The sequence below is a fragment of the Haliotis rubra genome, unplaced genomic scaffold (assembly GCF_003918875.1).
Source record: "Haliotis rubra isolate DU_JTF1 unplaced genomic scaffold, ASM391887v1 Scf520, whole genome shotgun sequence".
In the NCBI taxonomy this organism is placed as follows: domain Eukaryota; kingdom Metazoa; phylum Mollusca; class Gastropoda; order Lepetellida; family Haliotidae; genus Haliotis; species Haliotis rubra.
Window position 1 is genome coordinate 590994 of NW_025767214.1, and position 12607 is coordinate 603600.

Below are 12607 nucleotides of genomic sequence, written 5' to 3' on the forward strand. Positions count from 1 at the left end.
TCATTACTAGTATTTTAATTGTGTGTTGAAATTATCATGTGTTTGGAATACTAATTGCATAATGCAACTGTTTTTTTATAATAGTTATCAGCTAAATGTTTTAATAAATGTTTTATTTTATTTTAAAACCTACTTAGATAAAAGGAATAAATTTCTAGACAAATATTTAAAACATCCTGTTAATATAATGTCTTCAACAAATATAAATGTTATAAATAATAACATGTAAAATATATATTTATGAATGTAGGCCAGTGGCCTTTTACTGAATAAAATGTCTGTCTGTCTATCTGTCTGCAACTAAATGTTGTCTCAATGAAAGCCCTCTACATGCATGTGGAGATGTTTACAAGCCACAAAGTTTTCAAATTCATTCATGTACTTGTTTCAGACTGGACATGCAAGTAGTTGTCCTGTTTCAAAATAATTCATAAAATAACGAGACAGTGTCATCCATATCCCCAACCATCCTTGCAAACTTGCAATTGTAAATTATAATCTCAGAGGCAGAGGCCTATCACAATTACATGAATGACTGGTTATGATTTCAAAAGAACTCAAAACAATTCAAAAATGTGAAAAACAATATTCAGTATGTTAGTTAGATATTATTGATAATCATTTGCAGTTACGTTTATGTAAGACATCAATATTGATGTTAGGCATGGTAAAAATATCAATTTCTGAACTTGACGCTCCAACTCCATCAGTGAGTGAGTGAGTATGATTTTACGCCACCTTTAGCAATATTCCAGAAAAAATCATGGCGGGGAGACACCAGAAATGGGCTTAACACATTGTACCCAAGTGGGGAATCGAACCCAGGTCTCAACTCTATCAACAAATATTTCCCTATATGGTGTATAGAAAATGACATCCTTGCATCGGAAAGTGGTTTCCGAAAAGTGAGGTAAAATGGGTCGCGGGGTGTCACGTTCAAGACTTTTTCAACACTTACACATTGACATGCATGCTAATGTGTGGCCCAGTGGAAATCTCAATGGAGAATTACAGGAATATCAGATGAAAGTGCACTTGTTTGGCGCTGTCTCTTCACCAAGTTGTGCCAACTTTGCACTGAAAGAAACAGCGAAAGACAACAAGCACATGTTTTGCAACAATGTGATCCATGCCCTTGAAAAGAGTTTCCATGTGGATGACTCTCTCACGTCAGTCGCTTCTGACGAAATAGCGATTGAGATGTCACAGAAACTGAGAGAAATCTGCAGTAAAGGTGGATTTTGTTTGACAAAATGGATAAGTAACAGCAGAGCTGCAATAAACTAAATCCCAGAAGAGGATAGAGCCAAACAAGTTAAAGACTTAGACATAGATGATGCCTTGCCAGTGGAGAGGGCATTAGGTGTAGAATGGTGTGTCGAATCAGACACATTTAAGTTCAGGATAGCAGTCAAAGACAAACCAGCAACGAGAAGAGGCATTCTGTCAACTGTCAGCGCCATGTATGATCCACTGGGATTTGCAGGTCCTTTTGTTCTCAAAGCAAAGGGAATTCTACAAGACCTTTGCAGACTTAAGATAGGATGGGACGATGTCATTCCTATTCCTTCCCAGAAAGACTGGACCAAATGGTTGTCAGAACTACAAAGGCTTGAGGAAATGAAGATAAGAAGGTGCATTCAACCCAAGGATAGTGATCAGAATGCAATATCCAAAATACACTTTTCAGATGCCAGTCAAAAGGGTTATGGAACTGTTTCCTATTTAAGACAAGTCAGTACCACTGGACAAGTTAATTGCTCATTTCTTATTAGCAAGTCTAGAGTTGCTCCACTTAAGACCATCACAATCCCAAGAATGGAGCTATCAGCTGCGACTTTAGCAATACGAGTGGACAGCATGCTCAAACGTGAGCTGGAGATTTCAGTTGATCAAACCTACTTCTGGACAGACAGCATGTCAGTTTTAAGATACATCGCCAATGATTCAAAGCGATTCCACACCTTTGTAGCAAACAGGATATCAGTGATTCATGAAGGGTCAGTCCCATCACAATGGAAATATGTTGATACTCGAAACAATCCCGCAAACGAAGTATCTCGAGGACTGTCAATAGATGGATTTCTGAAAGATACCAGATGGCTTTCTGAGTGTCCTGAGAGTAACACTTAAACTGTTTTGAGACTGTAACTTGACAACGAGTTTGAAGTTAAGATGAAGAGCATCGACTAATATGTTTCGATTAGTTCATGCATACTATAATATACTAAGATTGTAACTCCGAGAGAATGTCCACTGTTATAACGTCTAGTTGTTTAGTCAATTTATGTAGCTTAGGAAGGCATTGTTTAAAGTAAAAAAATCGCTCTATATAATTTCATGGTAATTGTTACATTCAGATATAAGTAACAATTAGGGGCCGGAATGTTAGAGCCGAATTTTAGGCATTTGTTGTACATGCAAAATGTAATTTTTGAGTAAAATTGATATTTTATACTTATCCTGACTCATGCTCTTTTGCTTGTCTCCTTCCTCTTGCGAACATAGTGGAACACTTGTATCTCCCTAATTGAAGTTCCCTTCAATGTAAAATCACTAATTAGTACACCACGAAGTTACCTCCCTTCCACAAGCTGCCGGGAACGAGGGCCACCCCTCTACCCATGTGCCTCACTCTCTCCTCATATACTGAGCCCAACATTTGAATTTACAGGGAAATCCAAAGTGTTATTTGGGGAGGATGGGAGGGCTGACCTCATGAGTCAGGATAAGTATAAAATATCAATTTTACTCAAAAAATTACATATTTTTCCTTATCCTGACTCATGCTCTTTTTGCTTGTAGAATCCAACGGATTGGAGGTGGGAATATATAATACTTTGGATTTTAATAATTAGTGATTTGAACTGTGATGATTGTAATAACCCTATGGGAACTTCATAAAGGCACTGAACTGATGAATTCCTGCTGCTAACTTATCAGCTGCCATATAAAGGTTATTACAATGTACTTATTATGATAAAGTATATATAACATTAATACAATGCTTAAGACTAATAGACTTAAGCTTGTTAATATGCTAGTATAAACTCCTTAGAGTTTGTTAGCTAAATTACTTTTAAATTATAAACATAGTACTAAGCTTAAGATATGATTAAACTTAAGCTAATTATATAATAGCAAAACTCTTTTTAGAGTTTGTTAGTTAATGTACTTATATGATATAGACATAGTGCTGAGCTTGAGATATGAATAAGCTTTAGCTACCTATATAATAGCAAAACTCTGTAGAGTTTGTTAGCTAATATATTTTTACAATATGAGTATAGTACTGTGCTTAAGATATAATTAACTTAAGCTACATATATAATAGCCAAAACTCTGTAGAGTTTATTAGCTTATAGATTTATAATGTAACCATAGTACTAAGCTTAAGATAAGATTAGACTTAAGCTAAATGTATATAGCAAAAAACTCCTTAGAGTTTATTAACTAATATACTTTTATGTTATAACCATAGTACTGAGCTTAAGATATAATTAAACTTTAAGCTATATATATAATAGCAAAACTCCAGTAGAGTTTTGTTAGCTAATACATTTCATAATGTAACCATACTGCTTAAGATATGATGAAACTTAAGCTAATTGTATAATAGCAAAAACCCTTTAGAGTTTGTTAGCTAAAATACTTATGATATAAACCTAGTATTGAGTTTATGAAGGAAACCTAAAAGCTACATATATAATAGCAAACACTCCGTAGAGTTTGTTAGCTAATATACTTATATGATATAAACATAGTATTGAGCTTTTGAAGGAAACCTTAAGCTACATATATAATAGCAAAAACTCCGTAGAGTTTGTTAGCTAATATACTTATATGATATAAACATAGTATTGAGCTTAAGATTTGAAGGAAAACTTAAGCTACATATATAATAGCAAAAACTCTGTAGAGTTTGTTAGCTAATACAAGTTATAATGTAACCATAAAGCTTAAATTATGATGAAACTTAAAGCCAAATATATAATAGCAAAAACTCTTTTAGAGTTTTGATAGCTAATATACCTATATGATATAAACATAGTATTGGCTTAAGATATGAATAAGCTTAAGTTACATATATAATAGCAAAAACTCCGTAGAGTTTGTTAAGCTAATACATGTTATAATGTAACCATATTGCTTAAGATATGATGAGACTTAAGCCAATTAGCAAAAACTCTTTAGAGTTTGTTAGCTAATATACTGATATGATATAAACCCCAAACTCTGTAGAGTTTGTTAGCTTATATATTTTTTACAATCTGAGTATAGTACTATGCTGAAGATATAATTAAGTTAAGGTAAATATATAATAACCAACTCTGTAGAGTTGTTAACTTATATATTGTATGATGTAATAATCATAGTACTGTGATGATAAAAGAACTTAAGCAAATTATATATAGCATGTAGCTATTTAGTACTGTTATAAGATAAGTAAAAATCTGTAAGATTGACTTATCTTCTCGAGGAACTGTCAACTGTTGTGCGAGGACCATGGGATCGAATTGGTGGATACCTGAGACGTCCTCGGTGATGATATCTCTCAGATAATGGTTGGCAACCACCATATCGGATCTCAGAAAATAAAGCCTCCATTATTTCAAATAATATTGTGTAGATCAATTGTAGAAGTTAGCTCTAATATCATGAGTATTAAAAGCTCATGGAGGGTCGGATTAGGTCCATCCGTCTTGTATGCACGTAGTATGACAGTTCTGATCAAACGGAGATATAGTACGTGAGATTTCATTTTTGCGTAAGTTGATGATAGAGGAAATAATCCTGTTGTATTATTCCCTTCTGTTTGGTTCGGTGGAGATAAATTTACAGTGTTCTTGCTGGCCATCGTGATAGAATCATCGTATCATGGAGTCCAAGTATGTCATCCAGGCGTGTTCATAAACCTCACTTGTGAGGTGTTGGAACACTATATTCAGATCCCCAAGTTGGAGGGTGAAACTTCCGTTTTAATTCTCCAATCAGAAAGTTTAAGTAGGTTTACTAACCATCTAGTTGTGTTAGTAGCTTGATTATGAAATTCAGCTGTAGTCTGAGACGCTGTGGATTTAGATCCACTTGTATCCCGTCGTCTAGGTTATTCGCTGCGAAGTCCTTGACGATGTAGGTGCATAACCAGGTGTGTCTGTCCTCGTTGAACTTTATGTAAAATTGCCTGACTGCCGTGCCCTCGTCCTAACTTGACAGGGGAGGCCTCTAACCTGAAGAAAGCAGCCCAATCATGAAGGTTCAGATTAACTGGACTGTAAGGAGGCTTGCTCGTTCACTGATATATAGTTGTCACTTGTAACGTAAGTCTTGAACTGTGAACTAAGATCGACCTCTGCGTAGGTCGTTGTCCAACGCGGTCCAATCAGAACAAGGCATTTTGATTCTGTAGAATACCCGCGCTGTGATGTCACCGGTGTAGCAGGAAAAAACCTTGTATAAAATCTTGCCGTCGTTGATATTAGCATAATCGTCGGTCTTCACCGTAGCTTCCCGAAGTTACCCGAGTGACCACGTGTTTCGAGGGTTAAGGTAAACGCGCGAAACCTCCGGCGCGAAATACCTCGCTCTGTAATATTAATGCTGGGTAGGTTATTTTCCTGGCTGTCGTGAATGTAATTTCAGTTTTGAATATAATTCCGACTTCCTTATATAAAGGTACAATAAACTTGCAAGTTGTCAGCTTGTAGACTGTATACATGAATGTATCGTCATAATTGTAGAATTAAAGCTGAACCTGTACATATTTCTTCTCAGAAACTTTGACGATTATGAGTTATACTCGCTGTAACAAGGCTGCTGTTCAATTTCGATATTGAATTGTCTGCAGATCTGCGTAATGGTCACGCATGTAGATAATCGTATCGTAGTCCGGGATTGCATATTCTAGCAATCTATACGGAAAAGTTGATTTCTGTGAAGATCTCTGCAACGTCGTTGATTAATTAATATAGCGACGTTCTGTGTTGTAAATAGCCTGTGCAATTGTCTTCGCGTAGGCTTATAGACGGCATATGGCATACAGTTGATAGACAACTTATGCGATGTCTTGAACGGACTGACGAGTAGCTATATATGACGAGTGGCTAATATATGGAGACCTTGGAGATTTCCTCGGTGGACGCCGGAGACTTCGCGAAGCTCTCGAAGTATCCATTCTAGATTTCCTGTGTGAGGTAGACTTGGAGCCACTTAGCCTTCGCGACCTTCGCGAAGGTATCGAGTCAGAGCCCGATCAGTATATATATAATATATGAGCGCTTGCTTCGCAAACGACCTCTGTGTTCAACAGGAGTGAGTGAGTGTTTTGTTTTACGCCGCACTCAGCAATATGTGGGGTCGGTGAAGCGCTACTCCTCCGTGACGTCCCTTGTAACTGGTGAGGCTCTAGCTCCTTCGCGGAGGTGGCCTGGGACTTCCTTAGCGAAGTGTCTAGAATCCGATCAATATATGAGCGTTAGCTTCATACAGGGTGTGGTTCTTGCTGGTTCTGCATAAGTAGAGCCGAGTAGATCATCCTATCATCTTCAGAAGTCGTGTCACGAAATCTGGTGATAAGAATCTCATTGATCGTTCTAGATCTATTAATGCCAAGAACATACGCCTCTGGCGTTTGAACTGTTATGGCTTTATGGTAGGCTGTGTCCACATACTGTGGCACCGCAGCAATCGAGTCGATCGGAGGTAAGGTGATGGCGTCTGCCTCGTCTTCCTTTATCAGGTATGTCTGCGCCGAGTTGCCACTCTTGGAAGGTGAAGAGAGATCTAGGTTGTTTACCATCCAATATCGTATCTCAGCGTCTGAGAAAATGATGTCTCCATCATTTTCTATCCCAGCATCGCTTATGAGATGTTGATGCTCTTCTGATGGTGGACTGTGTATTTCTATCTCTATGTCGGGTGACGCTCGGGGAGAGCTGACTGTAGACTTGTGTGCAGACTTGTGTGGTGACCTGTGAGACGATCGACGTGGTGATGTACGAGAAGATCGGCGCGGTTAACGGCGCGGAGATCGTGTTGGTGATCTGCGTCTATGGGTTGACCTTCTCGGAGACCTGTGAGGAGAATGTTGATAGCTTCACGAAGCTCTTGTGTAGTCAGGTGTCCTTCGCGAAGGCCTTCGCGAAGGCCTTCGCGAAGCTTCCTCTGCGTCCCGGTCCTGGGGAACGGCGATTTGACCTTCGCGAAGGCTTCCGTGAGGTCTGATGGTCTGAGTCCGCATCTAAGGATGAAGCCGAGGAAGGTGATGATCTATCCCGCCTTCGCGAAGGCCTTCGCGAAGGCTGTACATCTGGGTCCTTCGTGGAGGTGGTCTGCGACTTCCTTCGCGAAGGTGGCTTCGTCGTGGCTGTTACGCTGATGGGGGTGCCTCTGGGGTGTCGTCTGCGTTGGAACCTTCGCGAAGGCTCAGGCCTTGGGCTGGCTGCTTCCCAGTCTGTAGTGGCCCTCCATCATGATCATGATTTGCCGCAAAAGTTCATCTGGGATGGTCTGCGACGAATTAGTCGGTGCCCTCTCTGCGATGTTAGCGGCGGGGCCCTCAGGGAAGTCGTCTGACGTCAGTGTATAGACCTCAGGCTGCATGGCGATCTCTGCTGATGTCACTGTAGCTGTCTCCGGTCGCTTCTTGTGGCGTACGTCGGGGATGATGATCGGCTGATCATCGTAGAGGCCCAGTTCAGCGGCTGGAACAATCTCGGTTGAGAAAGTCCTAATAGACTTCGTTGATTTCCCCTCAGAGGTCGACGCTGCCCTGGGGGTGCGAAGTCTGCGTTGCCTGTTGTCGACATCGGTCATTCTTTTGATGTACATCAGGTATGATGATCGGCTGATCATCATACAGGCCCAAATCTGCGACGGGAACAATCTCGGCTGAGAAAGTTCAAGTAGACTTCGTTGATTTCCCCTCAGAGGTCGCGTTGAGATGCAGTAGAAACCCTCTAGTCTTCGGCTGCGACGATGGGATGTCTGGGGAAGCAGGACGCTTCTTAGAGGCGGCGGACTACGTCCCACGCCTCTCCACCACTCTAGCGGAACACCAGACGGGAGGGGGTCGACCAACAGCAGTAGACTGGCGAGGGGTTCAGGTGTATCAGTCATGGCTAGACTCTGCATACGCGACCTATCTGCTGCGCGTCTCAAACGCAAAGTAATTATTTATTAAAGGTAGAATTGGATAAATTAGTATCGCAACTGCAACGTGAATCACATGAAACATGGCGCAGTACAGCTAGGGCATATTAAATGCGGATCAGCAGCAGAATAAAAAACGTAATGTGCAACAGTACAGAATTTTTATCAACGTAATCCACTGAAACAGCACGGCGTCCCGTGCATAAACAGTAGAAACACGACTAAATATCAATATATAATTGTTGAAAGATACTAGCTAAACCTCTATAGATCTCTATACGAGGTAACTAACTAAATATAATCAAAGGATATAGTGTGTCGGGAGACACAGGCGCTCTCACGTCCAGCTCACTGGGCGAAGAAGGAGAGAGTGAGGCACATGGGTAGAGGTGGCGCCCTCGTTCCCGCGCTTGTGGAAGGGAGGTAACTCGTGGTGTACTAATTAGTGATTTTACATTGAAGGGAACTTCAATTAGGGAGATACAAGTGTTCCACTATGTTCGCAAGAGAGGAAGGGAGACAAGCAAAAATTATTATATTTGTAACTTTGTTAGGGTTTGTGTGTGAGAGGCTGCATGTGCTTAATATATATATATTAGTTGAGACATAAGAATCTGCCAGCCCCTGCTGCCAGCAGATGTCCGAGGCTACATTCCCAGGACTGGTGACAGCTGTGGCCGACCAAGAATTTCAGAGACACATGTGGAACGAAAGAGTGTGAGAAAGGGACAGAGAGCTTTAAGATACTGAAGAAGTAAAACATGTTTTTAAGTTTCTAAGAGAGCATTATAGGATTGTGTGTTGTGGGCTTAGAGGACATACGGTTTTTCAACCTGTCCAGCCACTGTGCATTCATTGTCTAGACATTGTCTAGTCACTGTCAAATTAATGTTTAGTTAATGTTATTCTTTCATTGTCTGGATTGTATTTAGAAGAAATGTCATAAGAAAGCTTGGAACTTGAGATTAAAGGACATTTTGAAATCACTGGATCGAGTTGAAACTTTTACATCCTCTACCCCCAACAGTGAGATAATTTAAGAACTCACACCATCTGTTAATTTTTTTTAGTACAACATGGCTGGAGATAATACAATCAGCCATCTGTTCCTCAGCTGGAGGTTTTCAAGAAACCATGTATCCATTAATCGTCTTGCACCCCGCCACTGACATCCCAGAACCAGAAGACACAATTCGGCTTCACACCAAGGTTGCTGTCATGCTTAGCAGACTGAAGTATTTCCTAACCCACAACCCTGATACAGAACTTACACAAATAAAGCAATTTACTTCTATGGTTTTAATATCAATATTTACAATACAAACTTGCAGCATGAGCGAAGCTGGTGTTTCTTTTAACTGAAATGGTATGAAAGCACACAAATCCGAAAGTTTCTTTCTCCTCCACTGAAGAACAACTTCTCCTCCAGTGAAGTACAACTACACAGTCACATCACATCTTTCAGGCAGCCTAGCGGACAGGACTCCAGGGTGTGAGAACATCCCTGTATTTCTTAGGTTCTGAAAAGAAAAATTGTGTTCACTCAGTGAGTGTATATTTTAATTGCTTTGTTGTTTAATACCACACTCAGCAGTATTCCAGCTATGAGGAGGCAGTCTCTAAATTATCACGTCTGGACCAGAAAATCCAGTGATCAGCAGCATGAGCATCAATCTATTGGGGATACCATGACATGTCAACCAAGTCAGCGAGCCTGACCACCCGAATCCCGTTAGTTTCCTCTTACGGTATATTTTAATGCTGACATGCTGTAACATAGCATATGAATAGCAGATCAGCCTTCAGGTGGAAGTTTTATTTTATGAAGTTTTCATGTTATGGTGATATTCCTGCTGTCTGATAGCAATCTGTATATATAATTGAGTCTTGTCCACACAATCAAGTGATTGACATGATGAGCATCTATTTACGCAGTAGGCCTAGGGATATGATGACAAGTGTCGCCCACCATCCAAGTCCATGAGAATGACTATACCAACATGTCACACCCTTCTTACGTTACAAGCATGCATTTCTCAAGACCAAATTCTAGCCCGAATCTAGACTGGTTTTATAGACATGTTAAATTAAAAAAAACTAAGTATAGCATCCCTACTTCTGAATGGCAAAAGTCTGTTTTACATTACAAAAATTAGAAACATGTTTCATCTGACAAAACAGTCTACACTGACATCCTGTAACATTCTGAAAACATTTCTTAACTCCTACAATGCCCGTCATAAATGAAACAACACTCCTGCAATATAGGATTTATCTAAATAAGAAACACATTGTTAATATATCTTTCAACTGCTTTGATTTAAACAAAGCACAAATCGATATCACGCTAAAGACAACATCCTCTTCTACCAATTGGCTGACCTAGTTCTGGGAAGTCCTCTGGATGCTGCCTGACATAGTCCTCCAGGATCAACAGCTTCTCCTGCCTCTTCTTGTTGTTCCATGTGTCGATGGCCGTGCCAAGGTAGAACCCTGCCGCACCCAGAAGTGCATGCTTGTAGATCCCTGGAATAGAAAGAAGGTGGCTGGGGAACAGGAAGCAGGTGATCATTTTCACTGGGTAATTAACCTCTGTCTTCTTTGTCTTTGTGTAATAGTGACCACAATGCAAATGGTATAAGGATCAACACAGAACAATTACAGTAACAAATAAGATATCCATAAATTGTCTCTACTTTGTCACCTGTCAACTTCTATGAAATGTCGAACAAACAATTCACTATCAGTGATCAGACATTTATCTACACCTGGTCCCAGGTCTGCAGCAAGAAACTTTAAAAGTCACAAAATTGGAATCAACATTTCTCATACATATAACTAGTAACAAACTTTATGGCTTTGTAACAGTAACCTGAATTTCACTTATAATACAACCAGTGTAGGGAAAGAGGCATTATTGCTCAGCTTTGTATCACTGTATTGAATACAATTTCATAATATGACAAACTACCTCAGTCCTCTGCATATAAAAATAACGTGCATGCTGAACAAGAACAAAAAAATACGTTTTGAAGCATCACATAACTGTATCAACAGAAAGTTCTCTGTTCAGACAGCAAATATATTGCACTAAATGACTACAGCAAGAGTGCAGTGTACTGGTCACAGCTCACTGTAGCTCGAATTAGCTGAGGGTGTCATTTCTGGCTCTCGCTTCAGATAGCTCACATGCCTCTTTGATTAATAGGGTTAGCTGTGTAGTGATTAATGCAGGTTACACCCAATTCTATCCTTACCCCTTGCAGGCTAATTGCCACTTTATGATCATTAGGGTTAAGTACCCTTTCAGAATCAAATACCCCTTAACAATCATTAGAGTGGGGTTGGTGGGTGGTTGTTTAACACCTTACTCACCAATATTCCAGCTATATGACAATAGTCTGTAAATAATCGAGTCTAGACCAAACAATCTAGTGATCAACAGCATGAGCATCAATCTATGCAATTGGGATATGATGACATGTGTCAACCAGGTCAGCGAGCCTGACCACCCAGTCTCGTTTGTTGCCTTTTATGACAAGTATGGGTTGCTGAAGACCAATTCTAATCCGTATATTCACAGGTGTATCATGATCATCAGGGTTAGTTGTGAGGTAGGGTATCATCTACCTATTTAGCAAATATATACAACACATTTACAGGAAACGCCATCTATTTTTGTGAACTTTTGAGTTTTGAAAGGAAAACAGAAACTTTGTATGTGCAGAAAGGTAAACACTATGTGTGAATGATTTGCTAAATGAGCACTCATTACTTGTGATAGATTCTAACAACATGTTACATTTTACTCCTAACCTACATGAAACTTCGAACTCGGGACAACAATCCGATCCTTGCCTGCTCCTAAAGAGTAAGTGCTGTTCTGACACTATTTGCTGTCAGCTAATTTGCAACTGTCTGTCATTGCCAGGCTATGAGAATGTATAGATATAATCATAACACTAACAGACCATGGCTACAAATACCCTCATTTTGTAAGTCATGATCATGAAATATTAATAAGCACCATGACAATTTCTTATATAATTTTAAATGTCCAAAGAAATCAAGTAAATAGAGCTTATGGAAACGACAACTAAATAATTTCAAATATTTTGTGAAATATTACGCTGCTTCTAAACATTTGATTTGATCAACATTTGGAAGCTTGCAAGATCATCAATATCTACATTTCTAATGTGTTTTCAGTACCTGTGTGGAGTGGTTTCCTGGCAGTTAAATTCAATAAACAGGCTCCACCAATGCCTGCTAAACAGCCTACAGCTTCTCCTAAGCTTACTGTGGGCATGTTGCTGTCTGTTGCGATAGAGCAAGTTGAAGTTTGTCCAAGGTGAACCTTGTCGAAACCGGAAGGAAGTAGCAATGGTTTATTCAAAAGGAGAAATCAAATTGTTGTCGCTTGACGGTCGTATTTGTAATCTCTAAGGTAATTAAT

General features: G+C 39.6%; 1 protein-coding gene across 1 annotated transcript; it reads right to left on the reverse strand.

Annotated features, from left to right (window-relative positions):
- Window positions 1–9435: 9435 nt before the first annotated feature.
- On the reverse strand, window positions 9436–12534 carry LOC124252684 (NADH dehydrogenase [ubiquinone] 1 subunit C2-like). Its single transcript, XM_046686341.1, has 3 exons — window positions 12364–12534; window positions 10534–10677; window positions 9436–9671 (listed from the first exon to the last, which is right to left on the reverse strand). Exons 1-3 carry the CDS (start codon window positions 12458–12460, stop codon window positions 9622–9624), a joined length of 291 nt encoding a protein of 96 aa, XP_046542297.1. The 5' UTR covers window positions 12461–12534; the 3' UTR covers window positions 9436–9621.
- Between the last annotated feature and the right edge of the window lie 73 nt (window positions 12535–12607).